The sequence below is a fragment of the Ornithorhynchus anatinus genome, chromosome 9 (assembly GCF_004115215.2).
Source record: "Ornithorhynchus anatinus isolate Pmale09 chromosome 9, mOrnAna1.pri.v4, whole genome shotgun sequence".
NCBI lineage: Eukaryota > Metazoa > Chordata > Mammalia > Monotremata > Ornithorhynchidae > Ornithorhynchus > Ornithorhynchus anatinus.
Genome location: NC_041736.1, coordinates 38143829 through 38160831, shown reverse-complemented (window position 1 = coordinate 38160831; position 17003 = coordinate 38143829). Strand labels below are relative to the sequence as shown.

Below are 17003 nucleotides of genomic sequence, written 5' to 3'. Positions count from 1 at the left end.
GCACGTCACTTTAAGTCAGGGAAGCCTTCCTGGAGCAGAGGTGGTACTAGGAGGGCTTTGCGGAGGAGTATATGGTATGTTCTAAAATGATATCGAATCACCAATGATGCCCTGGTTATTCCCATTTCACTGTTTTCTTTGGAAAGGAACAAGAGTTATTGCAGGAGTTGGTCGTGTGTGATTGAGCGTGCGCGTGTGTGTGTTTTAATGCCCGCTAAGCAGTCTGCCTCCTTCTCTATCCCCAGTAGCAGGCTTAGCTCTTTAGGAGCAAATTTAGTTTTGGGGTGAGCGAGCACACATCAAGCCTTCTCTTTTCAGAGTCACTATTTAGTATTTCTGCCGCAACCTTTCAGCTAGTATGCCTCCCACATTCATAAAATGCCTTTCTCCAAGGAGCTTAGAGAGCCGAGACCTTCTCAGTTGGGAAGCAGAGTGGCCCAGAAGCCTGGGAGCCAGAGGACCTGGGTTCTTCTCCCTGCTCTGTCACTTGCCTGCTGTGCGACCTTGGGTAAGCCACTTAACTTCTCTACGCCTCAGCTTCCTCAGCTGCGAAATGGGGTTTCAAATACCCGTTCTCCCTCCTACTTGAATCTGAGCTCCGTGTGGGATGGGGACTGCGTCCGAGCTGATCGACTTGTATCTACCACGTGGCTCAGTGGAAAGAGCCCGGGCTTGGGGGTCAGAGGTCACGAGTTCGAATCCCGGCTCTGCCACTTGTCAGCTGTGTGACTGTGGGCAAGTTACTTAACTTCTCTGTGCCTCAGTTCCCTCATCTGTAAAATGGGGATGAAAACTGTGAGCCCCACGTGGGACAACCTGATTCCCCTGTGTCTACCTACCCCAGCGCTTAGAACAGTGCACGGCACATAGTAAGCGCTTAACAAATACCAACATTCTTATTATTATTATTACCCCAGGCTTAGAACAGTTCTTGAAATATAAGAAGTGCTTAACAAATACCATAAAAAAAACCCTTAAACGGAAACATTTCCACACAGCAGGTAAGAGACGAGGGTCACATTCTCCTTTTCACCAAATGGAGAGGCACAGAGCAGGTAAGTGACCTCAAAGACATTCTGGGAAGTTACGATACCTTTTGAAACACGATCCTTTTATCATTCTACTAGTCCAGGCCAGATCTGAGGTGAACGTTTCAACCCAGGGACGAGGAATGTTAGCATGAGGTGTAAGTCCCTCATGGGCAGGGATCACGTCTACCAGCTCTATTGTATTGTGCTCTTCCAAGACTTTAGCTGAATGTTCTGCACACAAAAGTGCTTAAGAGATACACCTGACTGACTGAAGTGTTCTGAAGCTCAGAAATTGGAAATATCAGTAATGAAGCTACAGAAAGATTATCATAACTGTGGTGGGTGTGAAGCACCTATTATGTGCCAAGCACTATATTAAACGCTAGAATAGTTGCAAGATAATCAGCGTGGCTCAATGGAAAGAGCATGGGCTTGGGAGTCAGAGGTCACGGGTTTGAATCCCGGCCCGGCCACCTGTCAGCTGTGTGACTGTGGGCAGGTCACTTAACTTCTCTGTGTCTCAGTGATCTCATCTGGAAAATGGGGATTAAGACCGTAAGCCTCATGTGGGACAACCTGATTACCCTGTATCTACTTCAGCGCTTAGAACAGTGCTCTGCACAGAGTAAATGCTTAGCAAATATCGACATTATTATAATCAGGTTGGACACGGTCTCTGTCTCAGGTGGGGCTCAAAACCGAAGCAGGAGGGAGAACAGGGAAAGAATCCCCATTTAAGAGCTGAGAAAACTGAGGCCAAAAGAAGGTAAGTGGGTTGCCTCAGGTCATTTGGCAGGCATGTAGTGGGAGCAGGGATTAGAACCCAAGTCCCTTCAGCACTTAGTACAGTGGCTGGCACATAGCGCTTAGCAAATACCATAATCATCATCACCTCAGACTACAGGCAAGTGCTCTATCTACTAGGCCTCATTGCTTCAATCAGCCAATCAGTGGGATTTATTGAGTGTTGACAGTGTGCAGAGCACTGTACTAAACACTTGGGAGAGTACGGTGGCTTAGTGGAAAGCACACGGGCTTGGGATTCAGAGGACGGGGTTCTGATCCTGACTCCGCCATTTGCCGTGTGACCTTGGGTAAGCCACTTACTTCTCTGTGCCTCCGTCACCTCATCTGTAAAATGGGGATTAAGACCCCACGTGGGACAACCAGATTACCTTGCATCTACCCCACGCTTAGAACAGTGCTTGGCACCTAGTAAGCACTTCAATACCATCATCATTCTTACAACAGAGCTGGTTGACACATTCCCCGTCCACCACGAGCTCACAGACGAGATGACAAGCTTTCGGTCTGCTTCAGTTCTCTTCCTCAGAATCCACCCACAGGAAATATATGAATGACAGCCCTATAGCAAGTGAGCACTACTGTACCTTGAAGAGCTGAAAAGAAAGTGGTATAGTCACGTCTTCTGACTTGCTTCTGGTGGCCATGATGGTGAATGTCACCACCACATTTTCTCCTTCCACTGGTTCGGTCACGGAAATAAAATACAGAGGGTTTTTCCTAGACGCACCTGAGGGGAAAAACACAATCAATGGAATCGTCTCCTGCCTCCTAGTTCAGTGCCTTTATCAATAGTCCAGAAACAATTCTGTGGTTCGTGAGAAACACCCCTCATTTGCAATAACACAGTTATGACCTCAAGCTCGTCCCACCTCAGATGAACCCACTGTGTCTATAGCAACCTCCTTCGGAGTACACAGACCTTTCCAAGTTCACCTTATACTATTCCACTTTGGTAAATATTAACATTTATTATTCCTGTGTTACAACTGAGTAAATTGAGCCTCGGAGTTAAACGTGATTTACTCAGACCAGTGACCGCAAAATCTCCATTTCTAAAGCTCTGGACACATGAGCCAGTTTTGGGATTTTGACATACTGCAGTCCTGTACCCCAGTTCTTGCTCTAAGTATGCAGCTTTATTTTGACGAGAGAACATCATAAATAATACCAACATTTTCCATTTGATTTACCGCCCTTCCTGTGTCGCCCATGCACTTGGAATGTGTCTGCTTATTATTATGTTCTACTCTTTCGAGCACTTAGTACAGTGCTTTGCACACAATAAGCGCTCAATAAATACAACTGAATGAACTGTACCCTTAAAGCATTAACATTCACCCCACCCTAAGCCTTGCAGCACTTACATACATAATTCAGTTTAATGTCTGCTTTCCCTTCTAGACCATAAGCTCCTTGTGGGTAGGGAATGTGTCTAGTAACTCTGCTGTATTCCCTCAAGCGCTTAGTACAGTGCTCTGCAAATAGTAAGTGCTCAATAAATACCCCTGATGGATTGATCGATCTGGGTCCAGGCAGAGGATGAGTGTGTTGCTGGGAATAGACCTCAAAGGGGCCTCTTAAGCATTAGAGCGCCGTTATTTTCAACGGACTAGTTACCATGGCCAGAGGACCTTCCACCCATGATGGGGTTGCCTTGAATCCGTTGGTTCTCGTACTTGGTTAGGTTCCATTTCCCACCGGGAGTGTCTTCAGAGTTCAGGGGAATTGGAGTTTCATTGCAGATGTACAGTGTGGAAAAGTGCTCCCGGAAATCTTGATATGATATCCTGTCGCAATTAAGGGACTAGGATAAATGACTATCCTTTGGGACAAGCTCACAGGAAGATGAACCCTGACTGGAAGCCTCGTTGCATTTTTGAGAAGCAGCATGGCTTACTGGATACAGCGTGGGCCAGGGAGTCAGAAGGGCCTGGGGTCTAATCCCGGCTCTGTCACTTGTCTGCTGTCGACCTTGGGCAAGTCACTTCACTTCTCTGTGCCTCATTTATTTTCATCTGAAAAATGAGCATTAAGACTGTGACCCCTGTGGGGAACAGGGACTGTGTCCAACCTAATTAACTTGTTACTACCCCAGCGCCGAGGACAGTGCCTGGCGTGTAATAAGTCCTTAACAAATACCATAAAAAAAATTATCTCTGTCATGACTAATAGCTCTTTGGACGCATGCCTTTGTATTCTTCCACTGGCTTACGTCTCGTTTGTCTAGATTGCTGGACAAGCACAGGATCTAAAGCTGTGTTCTATACAGCATTTACTTTATGCCTCAGTAAATGCTTAATAAAAAATCATACGTCCTTTCCAATTCATTTCTTCTGCAACATCCCGGCTCTTCTCATACATGTATTCTTGCCACCAATCATTCTCACCTATCAAACCCAAATACCGTTATTAAAATCATCTTTCTTGCCTCAAACATGAGCACCTCACTCCTCTCCTCAAAGGCCTCTGCTGGCCTTCTACATCAAATTAAAATGCACTTCAATCCCTCCAGTCATTACTTTGTTCCAAGTCTGATTGAGGGAGGCAGGGAAAGATATTCATCCATTCAATGAATCTTGTTACTCTTTGCTGGGTCATTTGGGAATTTGACATACTGCAGTCCTGTACCCAAGTTAGTGCTCTAACTATGCAGCTTTATTTTGATAAGAGAGGACACCGTAAATAATGCCAACATTTTCCATTTGGTTTACCACCATTCCTGTGTTGCCTATGCACTTGGAAATGTGTCTTTTTATTATTACGTCTACTCTTCTAAGCACTTAGTACAGTGCTCTGCACACACTAAGTGCTCAATAAATACAAGTGAATGAATGAATTCATTTTCTCTCTCTCTCTCTCTCTCTCTCACACACACACACACACACACTCTTCCACAGCCAAAGCAACACTACGAAAGAATGTATTTGCCCATCTTATTTCTTAAGAATGCAATAGAACCCTTGATTCATTCACACTCCGAAATATTATTCATGATGATGAAGATACTTCTAATTATGCTTCCAAAAGAACAGCAAAGCACCTAAGAGACATAAATAGCTTCCCACCTAACACGTTTGATGATATGGAAGGCACAGGTAGGAAAGCTTATCCCAGCCCTCGGAGAAGCAGAGGGAACATCTAATAGAACTTACTGTCCTAAACATGATAGAAGAAAGGAAACAGACATAGATGGCAAGAAGGTTACCAAAACTCCCCATCTTCCTTGTTCTCATAAAGCTTATTCTTTCTTGGGTCTTGGCACTTCCTCCACTCCTCAGATCTGTGAGAAGAAAAGGAAGAGAAGGTCAGATAATCGTCCCAAAAGCTTTCATTTTTTCCTCCATCACTGTCCATCCCAGGAGTCTGGCTAGAGGGCTGTGGGTATTGTACTAAGCAACGGGGAGATACACCGTAATCAGGTTGGACACAGTCCATGTCCCAAATGGGGCTCGCAGTCTTAATCTCCATTTTACAGATGAGGTAATTGGAGAACTTTTTTTGTGGTATTTGTTAAGCTCTTACTACGTGCCAAGCACCGGAGTAGGTACGAGTTTTATCACATTAATACAGTCCCTTGTCCCACATGGGGCTCACAGTCTAAGCAGGAGATAGTAGGACTGAATCCCCATTTTACAGTTGAGGAAACCGAGGTATAGAGAAGTGAAGTGACTTGCCCATGTTCACACAGTTCTGCTTCCAGATCTGTGCTCCATCCACTAGGCTACACTGCTTCCCTGTTGCAGCAGAGGATGGAGGAGGAGTGGAGGAGACAGCAGTGGTGGGTGAAATTCCCTCTTTCTACTGCCCTTTCTGTTTGCCTTTTTGCCCTTTGCTCCTCTTCCTTTCTCTCTTTTGCCCCTCCCGAGTCTTCCCATTTCTCCTTCTCCCTTTCCTTACTCCCTCTTCCCTTCCATCCACTCAGTCCTTTACCACTTCTGCCTCTTCCCGCTTCTTTCTCGGCCCGTTCCCTGGAGGCCCTGACTCCCCGCTTGGATTTAGGCAAGGGACTGGTGCAGCCTAGGCCCAACTACAAGTTTCTAGCCCGTATAGGTCGTTCCCATCAACCCTTGAGCCAGTCTGATGTGTTGTTCTGAAATGGCAATTTTATAATTAAGTGGTAATTGCATTTTTTTTTTTTTGCAGTGGATAAGGGAAAATAAATGGGATATGAATCAATAACGTATTGATTCATGCAAGTTTACCTTTAAGTGTGTGTGGGGGGATGTGTGCCTGAAATTTCAATTACGGCTGAGATTAGAGAACCCGGCACTCTCTGCTCCACAAATAAGGTGACTTGCCATCTCAACAGCCAGTTATTACAGCTTTTGAAAGTCTCTCATTGCTGTCGGCAGCTTCTCCCCATCCTATTAAAATCCAGACAAACCTCATTAGTTGCACCGGAGAGGGGATATATGTAGTAATAATAATAATAGTATTTGTTAAGCACTTACTATATGCCAAGCACTGCACTAAACAGTGGAATAGATACAAGATAATCAGGTCTAACATGGGGTTCCCAGTCTAATCAATGTTACTTGCTCAGCACTTACTATAGGCAGAGCACTTGAGTACAAAACAGCAATACAATACAGATATCTGTTGCCGAATTGCACATTCCAAGTGCTTAGTTCAGTGCTCTGCGCATAGTAAGCGCTCAATACTATTGATTGCATGAATGTTCCCTGTCCGTAATGAGCTTACAGTATAAATAGGAGGGAGAACAGATATTGAACCCCCATTTGGCAGATGAGGGAACAGAGGAAGTTAAGCGATTTGCCCGAGGTCACATAGTAGGTGTGTGGCAGAGCCGGGATTAGAACCCAGGTCCTCTGACTTCCAGGCCCACGCTCCTCTAGACTGTAAGCTCGTTGTGGGCAGGGAATGTGTCTGTTACTCTCCCCAGTGCTTAGTACAGAGCTATGCACATGGAAAGCACCCAGTAAATACGATTGACTGACTCTTTCCATTAACCCATTCACAGAGCCGCCGAAGCAGACGATCTTTTGAGATATACCTGCTCCCACCGTGGCTTTCCTCCCTCCCTCCAGCCCCATTCCCATGAGCGGGGGAGGAGGAAGGAATTCCGGTCTCTTACATACAAACCCCGCAGTGGTCGGGGAAGTTCGTGATGGGGCTGGGAAGGATGGATGGGTTCCACAATGCCTGGCACATAGTAAGCGCTTAAATATCATAATTATCATTATTGTTATTATTTTCTGATCTTGGCTGTAGTCGAAGTCCATAGCATCCAAAGAGATAAGGGCTAGGGTGGGAGTCTGGATGTCGGGGTACATTTCCCCACCAAATAGCTATAAATCTCAACCAATGGGAACAGGCTCCTTTTCCCCTCCGTGCCTGGGAGACTTGAGTGTTGTGGCTCAGAGGAGAGAATCAAATCCACCACCACCTGATTCTCTAAGAAAGGATGCTCCCCATTGTACAAACTTGGGATGCAGATGGGACCAGACACCTCCCCTAGTGTAGTCTCCCAAGGGCTCAGTACAGTGTGCAGAGTAGGGACTCAATAAGTACTACTGATTAATGGATTGATTCAAGGTTGCATCAGCCCAATCTTCCCCTGAAGGACTGGGGAAGAGTAATGTATTTTCCCACGTGCTTTTTACAGCGGATCGTCCCCTGTATTTGTTCGACAAACACCGTTACTACAATTAATCATTCTGTGGGATTTATGGAGCACTAACTGAGAGCAGAGCACTGTACTAAGTACTTGAGAGGGTAGGATACAGAGTTGTTAGACGCATTCCCTGCCCACAGGGAATTTACAATCTATAGTCCTCCTACTACAGAGGCCCTAGGTGGGAGGGAAGAGGGTGTCCCTTCCAGCAGCAGGGCTTGTGACACGGTGCAGGCTGACCTAGAAAATCTGGTATAGAATGGGGACTGAAACCTATTTTCCTTCCTGAAGTGCTGGATTTCTTGCTTATACAAAAGAAAGTCTGGAATCGGTATCCACGCACACCGGGTAGAGTCTTTCACCAAGAAAATAACATCCCATCTAAGATTCTTATTGCTGAGTGCGCAAAATCTCCCAATCGCCCGCTCCAGCCTGTCACAGCGCATACCTTGGGCCGACACGGCCCCGGGATCCTGCCAGCCGCAGCGTGAATAAATCGATCGGTGAGATTGGAGATATCAACATATCAGAAAACAATCCAACAACATCACCTTCTTGCCTCTGAAGCAGTTACGATAAATGAGGTGAATACCGATCAATCAGCCCTGATGCAGCAAAAACAGTCGGCCTGTGGCCGAAAACCAACGAAGCAACAGCTGACTGTTTGTAGAGAGAGGCCGGAGAGAGACCCATTTGACAGAGGTGGGTGTGAACCCGAGAGGGAGGTGCTTTGCAAGTTGGTCCACTTTTACTTCCTAGATCATTTTCATCTCATTGATTTTCACTGCTTGTTGAGTCACACTTGTCTGTTCATTAGAAATCTTTTCATTTCCTTTTGATTTAATTTTTCACCTGCTCAACATTTTCCTGCATTACCGGTTCAGTTGGCACTAATTGCTATTGTCAGCCGTCAGGGGAATGTGATACTACCAGTCCACACCGACTGGAGGGAGGGAGAGACGTTAACGCTTTTTCCCTCAGTCGCTTCCTCGGCTCTCCTTGCTGTTTGCCAGACTGCCTTATAATGGAAACCGAGAAGGCCCAATCCTTCCACAGAGAGTTGAAGTTTTCATTTGCCTTCGAAAAACAATATTTCTGGGAGAAGTCGTGGTTGAAGTTCTAAAAAAAAAAATCATCAAGGGCGAAACCTGGTTGAGTAAGGAATTTTTGTTTACTAAATCCCTCAATACCGGGGCAAACAGGGAACTCATTAAAACTTGGAAATGGAAGGCTCACAGTCTATAAAAGAAAATGCGACTTGGCTCAGCGGGTGGTAAACAGATGGAATTTTCTACAATGGGAAGTTGAACGGGCCCAAAATATTAATAGATCCAAAGGGGTCTGATTAAGTTAGCGAATGAGAGGTTCGTGGTGGGTCAATAAAGAAAAAGTTAGGGATGTAAGGGGGAGATTCGAAGAGGTTTGAGAAGGGTTCAACAGAGACTGCTTATAATCGGCTACAAGGCTCTCCACCATCTGGCCCCATTGTTACTCAGCTGCTCTCTTCTCCTGCTATTCCCCATCCCACTGTTTTCCCAAGCCGACCTTCCGGACGTACTTCTCTCTCAACTCTCCCGCCTCTGCCCCTTGATCAAGCCGTTCCTCCGGCTCGGAACTCCTTCCACCGGCTCGGAACTCCCTCCCCATCTCAGACAGACCGTAGCTCTCCCCTCATTCAAATCCCTCCTCAAATCCCATCTCCCCCAACAAGCTTTCCCAATTAATTTCCCAGTGTGCTGTGCTCTGTCATCTCATTCACCCAACTATAGCACTTAGGAATTCATTTCTACCCTCCTTCTGTCTTTTTTCTTTATTTATGACATTCCTGTTGTAGATATGTTGACGATGATCTTTCCCCGTTAAGCTCCTTGTGGGCAGGGATATAATACGTTACACTGTTTTTTATGTACATCCCTAACTTCTACTACAGTGCACCGAATGAAGTGCAGAAGCCGCATGGACTAGTGGCTACAGCACGGGTCGGGGAGTCAGAAGAACCTGGGTTCTAATTCCAGCTCTGCCACTTGTCTGCTGTGAGCCCATGGGCAAGTCACTTCACTTCTCTGTTCCTCAGTTACCTCATCTGTGGAATCGAGATTAAGTGAACACAGTGTGAGATTTTTCACCATGTCAAACCTGATTTGCTTGTATAATAATAATAATAATGATGGCATTTGTCAAGCGCTTACTATGTGCAAAGCGCTGTTCTAAGCGCTGGGGGGGATACAAATTGATCAGGTTGTCCCACGTGGGGCTCACAGTCTTAATGCCCGTTTTTACAGATGAGGTAACTGAGGCACAGAGAAGTGAAGTGACTTGCCCAAAGTCACACAGCTGACAAGCGAAAGAGCCGGGATTTGAACCCATGACCTCTGACTCCCCAGCCCGTGCTCTTTCCATTGAGCCACGCTCAGTGCCTGGCACATAGTAAGCGCTTATCAAACACCATTAAAAACATGGTCCTTATGACCTGGGCAAGTCACCTTCTCTGTGCCTCAGTTTCTTCACCTGTAAATGGGGCTTAAAATACCTGTTGTATCTCCCTCTTGTATCTACCGCAGCGCTGAGTACAGCACTTGACACACAGAAAGCACTTCAATACCCCCATTATTATCATCCTTTAGACGGCACACTCCATGTGGAATAGGGAATAATCTGTGTCCTATCAGATGAAATGTAAGCAATTAACAAATATCATTCTTATTATCACTATAGCTGGGGAATATAAAAATCCTCTCTGACTGGGTTGAATCCTCCATTTATATTTCCACAAGGATCTACTGCCTGATAGTAGTAATAATTGCGGCATCTGTGGCCACAATTTCTAGCAATAAACAAACACCTTCCCTGCCCACCACAAAAAGGAGAGAAGTTAGAGGGGGTGGGGAAAGAAGGGGGCAAAAAGGAGAGAATGGGGATGGAGATGAGATGGGAGGGCGGGATGGACATTAAGATTCTCAAGGTCTCCCAGGTTTGGTCGGGGGAGAGGTTCACAAGTGCCCTACCCGTCGCTCCAGCGTCCTTTCCACTCGCAAGAGCCCCAGGGGTTCCACACACGGATGATTGCTTCCCAGCCGTTCCCATATTGAATCTGTTTGAGAAGAATGGAAAAGAGGCTGTCACTGTTCCACAGGAAGGATCCGGAGAAAAACGGGTTGCGCACGCATGAAAATGTGTCCGCTTTCTGACTTCAAGGACTAATGTAACTTCTTGACCCCTTTTGGTTGCAGCCAGAAGAGACAAAAAAAAAAAAAGAGAAAAAAAAATCAACATTGCCTTTGCTCCTCATGGTGGAATGAGGGGTAATAAAAAAATTGCCCCTGTAATCTGCTTAGCCCAAGCAATAAAGCACCGTCCCGGGGCCGTCACCCACTTGATAATTCGGAGCAACGGCAATTATGGGGCCTGCGGGAGCGGAAATTTAATAGCACGAGTCCAAGACGATACATTCTGGAGGAAGATCTCTACGCTCAGTATGGGAAGGGAACGTGTCTACCAGCTCGGTCAGGTAATCGCATTTATTGACTGCTTCCTATGTGGAGAGCTGAGGTCAATATAACGTAACATTCCCTGTCCACAGCAAGCTACAGATCTGTCATATCCTACTCTCTCAAGCACTTAGTACAGAGCTCCGCGTACGGGGTGCATTTAATAAATACGGTTGATGGATGAAACCACAGCCCCCTCTCAACAAATCTGACAGAGTCTTTGCTTCCTTTGAAGATGGGGTCCAGCCAATCCGCTCTTCTGAGCAGTCAGCAAGACCTCTCTCTTCTAAGGACTCAAGGACCCGATCTAGAAAGGCCAGGAGTCAAGAATCCTACCTCTAATCCCCACTGAAACCTGACCTCTTGGTTTTGTACATTTTTCCTTAAGCTCCCTATGAGACTCTGAGCGCACTGTGGGCAGGGACTGCGTCTACCAACTCTGTTATAGTCTATCAATCAGTCAGTTGTGTCAGAGGTCATGGGTTCGACTCCCGGCTCTGCCACTTGTCAGCTGGGTGACGGTGGGCGAGTCACTTGGCTTCTCTGGGCCTCAGTTACCTCATCTGTAAAGTGGGGATTAGCCGTGAGCCTCACGTGGGACGACCTGATTCCCCTGTATCTACCCCAACGCTTAGAACAGTGCTCTGCACATAGTAAGCGCTTAACAAATACCAACATTATCATTATTATTATTTATTGAGCCCCCACTGTGTGCCGAGCACTCTACTAAGTGCTTGGGAGGGAAAGACATAGCAGAGTTATCCCGGCTTTGCCACTCGCCAGCTGTGTGACTGTGGGCAAGTCACTTAACTTCTCCGTGCCTCAGTTACCTCATCTGTAAAATGGGGATTAAGACTGTGAGCCCCACGTGGGACAACCTGACTACCCTGTATCTACCCCAGCGCTTAGAACAGTGCTCTGCACATAGTAAGCGCTTAACAGATGCCAACATCATCAGAGTTGGTAGACGCGTTCCCTGGGCAGTGCGACCTTACAGTTTACTCTCTCCGAGTGCTTAGTTCGGTGCCCTGAACACAGTAGCCACTCAATAAATATAACTGATTGATGCTCCGTTCATCAATCCCGGCGACATTCCTTAAGAGTCTCTAGGAAAGGAGTGAATGCAAGTATCAGATTCTTGCTGGAGCCAACTGCTGCTTTCGGATTGGGAATTTAGGGAGGTATATTTCCTCTCCAAGCCAGCAAGGGGTGAGCCAGTGGAGTCGTGCACCGGCAACACGCGGAAATAGCTACGTTCGGAAACATTAAGGAGAGAAATGGGGATGATTAATTGGGGTGTCTTTTTTTTTTAACCTCCTAAATCCTTCAGGGCCCACATTTAGAGCACCACTGGTGATGTGTAGTCCGAAGGAGAATTAAGGCCCAGCATGTGCTGGGACAGTGCGGAGCAGCAGATAGAAGGTACTTAACAGAGAGCTGAGCGCACGGGGGAAACGACCTTAGGCAAGTCACGTTGCTTCTCCGTGACTCAGTTACCTCATCTGTAAAATGGGAATTAAGACTGTGAGCCCCACGGAGGGCAGGGACTGTGTCCAACCTGATGATCTTGTATCTAGCCCAGCACTTACTACAGTACCTGGAACATGGTAAGCTCTTAAAAAGAATACCATTAAAGAAAGGAAAAGAAATGCGGGCAGGAACAGGAGCCAACTTACAAAATCAATCAATGGTATTACCGTGTGCAGAGCTCTGTACTAAGCGCCCGGGAGAATGGAATAAGCGGAGTTACTAGACACGTTTCCCTGACCACAAGGAGCTTACCGACTAGGGGCCGGTTTGAAACATATGCAGATCCAGTTATATGTTGTTATATCAAATTTACCCTGTTTAATCACCGCAGAACAGCACGATGTCCTCTGGCCACCCGATTTCCTGAGACATAGAGAAGTGAAGTGGCTTGCCCAAACTCATCAAGCGGACAAATGGTGGAGCAGATTTAGAACCCAGGTCCTCTGACTCCCAAGACCGGCTCATTTCACTAGGCCATGCTACTCAAGACACTGAGGAAGAGGCAGGGCACGGAGCCCAGATTTTTGCTGTTCTGACTCCTCAGGGACTGGTTCCAAGTCCATAGTTTGTTTAATGTCCTTGCATGATAAGAAGAGTCATCTAGTGGGAGGGACAATGTCGGAAAAGATAACACACCCTGCCAAATGGTGAGAAAGTCAACAGGCCCCAAGCAGGACAAGGATGTACCCAATTGGAAAGAGACAAACAACCAGGCCTTTTAGGGAGAGCTTTATCTCAGTCTTTTGTAATCTCTGAGTTTATAACCGCTAAATGACTTTCTATTTGACTAAGACCAAAGACCTGCCAAGAGAGGCACCTTCCAGTCCCTGGACAGGGTCGGGATTCCAAGAAAGCAATGCTCCTGGTCTCTACGCATTTTTCCCCACACAAGGATCTCACATCTGTGGACCTCCAGAACCCCCCCCCCCCCCCAACTCATTCCTGCCCGTATTTCTTTTCCTTTCTTTAATGGTATTTTTTTTTTAAGAGCTTACTATGTTCCAGGTACTGTAGTAAGTGCTGGGCTAGATACAAGATCGTCAGGTTGAGGATCACCCCAACTCATTCCAATACACAAATGCACAATTCATTCATTCATTCAATCGCATTTATTGAGCTCTTACTGTGTGCAGAGCATTCATTCAATAGCGTTTGAGCGCTTACTATGTGCGGAGCCTGTACTAAGCGCTTGGAATGTACAAATCGGCAACAGATAGAGACAATCCCTGCCCAACAAGGGCTCACAATAGGCACCACACACCACGTTCACCCATACGCCCTCCCATCATGCCCAATTCATGCCAGTATCTATTTATTGCTATTGTTTTTCTCTGTCAGTCTCCCTCAGTTAGACTGTGCGCCTGTCAATGGCCGAATTGTACATTCCAAGCGCTTAGTACAGTGCTCTGCACATAGTAATAATAATGCTGGTATTTGTTAAGCGCTTGCTGTGCGCCGAGCACTGTTCTAAGCGCTGGGGTAGACACAGGGGAATCAGGTTGTCCCACGTGGGGCTCCCAGTCTTCATCCCCATTTTCCAGATGAGGGAACTGAGGCCCAGAGAAGTGAAGTGACTCGCCCACAGTCACACAGCTGACAGGTGGCAGAGCCGGGATTCGAACCCATGACCTCTGACTCCAAAGCCCAGGCTCTTAAGCTCTCAATAAATACTATTGAGTGAAAGTATCTCTTTCCCCCCGCATGACCCACAGACACAGCTGGACTGAGCACTGGGCAACCAAAACCAGGAGTCCAGAGGAGTCCCCATCACGGAGGCCCACCCCACCCACGGCATTCCCCAATCACAACAGCCCTTTCCCCACAGTGCTCTCGCTACTGCCAGGGCTCCCCAGCTAAGAAGGAAGGAACACTGGAGAGGGCAGGTGATTCAGGGAGGGCACAGTTCCTCAGTACATCACCGGGGCATTACCCCTCTGCTCCTCACCTATTAGAAGCAGCGAGCCAGAGGATCTGGATTTTAATGCCGGCTCTGCCACTTGCCTGCTGTGTGACCTCGGACAAGTCACTTCACTTCCCCGGGCCTCAGTTTCTTCAACTGCCACCTGTCATCCCTCCTATTTAGACTGTGAGCCTCATGTGGGACGGGGACTGGGTCCGATCTGAATAATTTACATCTAGGCCAGCGGATAGAGCACGGGTCTGGAAGTCAGAAGGTCCCGGGTTCTAACGCTGACTCCCCTCCATGTCTGCCGTGTGACTTTGGGCAAATTCCTAAAGTTCTCTGGGCCTCATTTACTTCGCCAGTTAAATGGGGATTAAGACGCAGGGCAGGGACTGGGTCCGACCGGATCAACTTATATCTACCCCAGTGTTTAGAACAGTGCTTGGCACATAGTAAGTACTTAAGGACCGTAATAGTAGCAATTATCATTAGGAACGATCATCAACTCCTGGCCAGAGGTTGGGTGAGCAAGGAACAGTCTGAAAAACTGGGCCAACAGATGGACACAGTGACCTTTCCTCTCTTCAACCTTCTCCCTCCCTTAAGCATCCTGAGACCAGAAGAAAAGACTCCTCTCCTCCCAACCCTGCCACTAGCCAAGGAGATTCAACGCTGCAAAGAGTTGGTACTCGGGACTGACTTCGTGGGCTCTAGAGTGAACAAGAATGCTCCCGTGGGAACGAAAAAGAGAGGAGGGTCTCTCCCTTACCCTTTTAGCTCCAGTCACCGTGTAGGCGTGGCCACTCACTAGTCCGTTTGCCAACTGTGTGTTCATCCCGGTGAGCTTGAGAACAGAGAGAAGAGGAAAACACATTACCTCTAGGAATGGTTTGAGCGGGGGGGGGGGGGGTGATACTGGGAGAAAAAAACATTTTCCTTCTATTGTATAATAATAATTATGGTATTTGTTAAGCACTTACTATGTTCCAAGCACTGGGGTAGATACAAGGCCATCAGGTTGTCCCACGTGGAACTCACAGTCTTAACCCCCATTTCACAGAAGAGGTAACAGGCACAGAGAAGTTAAGTGGCTTGCCCAGGGTCAAACAGAAGACAAGTGGCAGAGGGGTGATTAATAATGTTGGTATTCGTTAAGCGCTTACTATGTGCCGAGCACTGTTCTAAGCGCTGGGGTAGACACAGGGGAATCAGGTTGTCCCACGTGGGGCTCACGGTCTTCATCCCCATTTTCCAGATGAGGGAACCGAGGCCCCGAGAAGTGAAGTGACTTGCCCACAGTCACACAGCCGACAAGTGGCAGAGCTGGGCATCCTCTGACTCCCCAGCCCGTGCTCTTTCCACTGTGCCGGGCTGCTTCCGGTATGCTCCCAAGGGCTTACTACAGTGCTCTGCACACAGTAGCCATTCAGTAAATGCTCGTAATTGAATGAAATAAGCCACTCCACCTTGGCCCAGAAGCAGCATGACCTAGTGGCTAAAACACACGCCTTGGAGCCAGAGGATCTGCATTTCAATGCCGGCTCTGCCACTTGCCTGCCGTGTGACCTTGGACAAGTCACGTCACTGCCCCGGGCCTCAGTCTCTTCAACTGCCAGCTGGTGATTCAATACCTGTCACCCTTCCTATTTAGACTGCGAGCCTCATGTGGGACAGGGACTGGGTCCGAGCTGAATAATTTACATCTAGGCCAGCACTTAGAACAGTGTTTGTCCTGTAGGAAGCACGTAACAAATACCTGAAATGAAGAGCTTAGGTGCAGAGCTGAAGCACCCCCTGAGCTTAGCCCGCATCTTAGCCTGAGAAGGAAATGCCGGTAACAGAGCTCGACAGCTGGGCGCCTAACTCTGTGACGGGTTAACCCTCAGTGGGTTAGGGCGTCTCAGTTTGCCCAGGAACTCTCATCCAGGCTCCAATTGGCCGGCCCAAGGTCAGCTGGTGGTGGTGGGTGGGAGAGGGACCCTGCTAAGTCAGTGCTTTCCACTTAACAAGTGAGGCCAGGATCACCTGTCCTGCCAATCCTTGGCTGGGCGCGCCGCAGGATAGAATTTCCAAAGCAAAGCTCTAATCTGGCACATCTGCTTCCCGGCGCGCTCTGATTCTCAGGAGCCTCTAAAGTTCTGGCCACATCCGTCGGATCCGGCTACTGTTACTGCAGCTGGGTCAATCAATCAACGGTATCTATTGAGCGTTTACTACGCACAGATCAGTGTACTCAGCACTTGGGAGGGTACAATAGAACAACTCTGCACTCGACGAGCTTACAGTGTAGAGGGAGTTAGTTAGATGTGACTCTCATCTGTAAAACGGGGATTATCCGTGAGCCTCACGTGGGACAAATCGATTACCCTGCATCTGCCCCAGCGCTCAGAACGGTGCTCCGCACATAGTAAGCGCTTCACAGATACCAACATTATTATTAGAGGGTGAGGGAATGGGGTTGGCTATGATGCCCAGGTGGAATCTCTCATGCTGGAAAACCAGAGGGAGGGTCACGGAGGCAGAACACCGGCCTGGCCTGGAACCAGATCAGAGAATGAGGGGAAAGTTGGGGGAGTTCTCAGAAATGAAGGCCAGGTCCTCATCCGGCT

The 17003-nt window shown here is 47.5% G+C and overlaps 1 protein-coding gene across 1 annotated transcript in view; it reads right to left on the bottom strand.

Annotated features, from left to right (window-relative positions):
• Positions 1-17003, bottom strand: part of CAPN13 (calpain 13) — a 60520-nt gene that overhangs the window by 23890 nt on the left and 19627 nt on the right. The window contains exons 6-10 of the mRNA XM_039913183.1: positions 15164-15238; positions 10479-10564; positions 5044-5118; positions 3456-3625; positions 2423-2565 (exon numbers count right to left, since the gene is read on the bottom strand). Coding sequence (XP_039769117.1) covers positions 2423-2565; positions 3456-3625; positions 5044-5118; positions 10479-10564; positions 15164-15238 — 549 coding nt within the window. The remainder of the gene's footprint in view (positions 1-2422; positions 2566-3455; positions 3626-5043; positions 5119-10478; positions 10565-15163; positions 15239-17003) is intronic.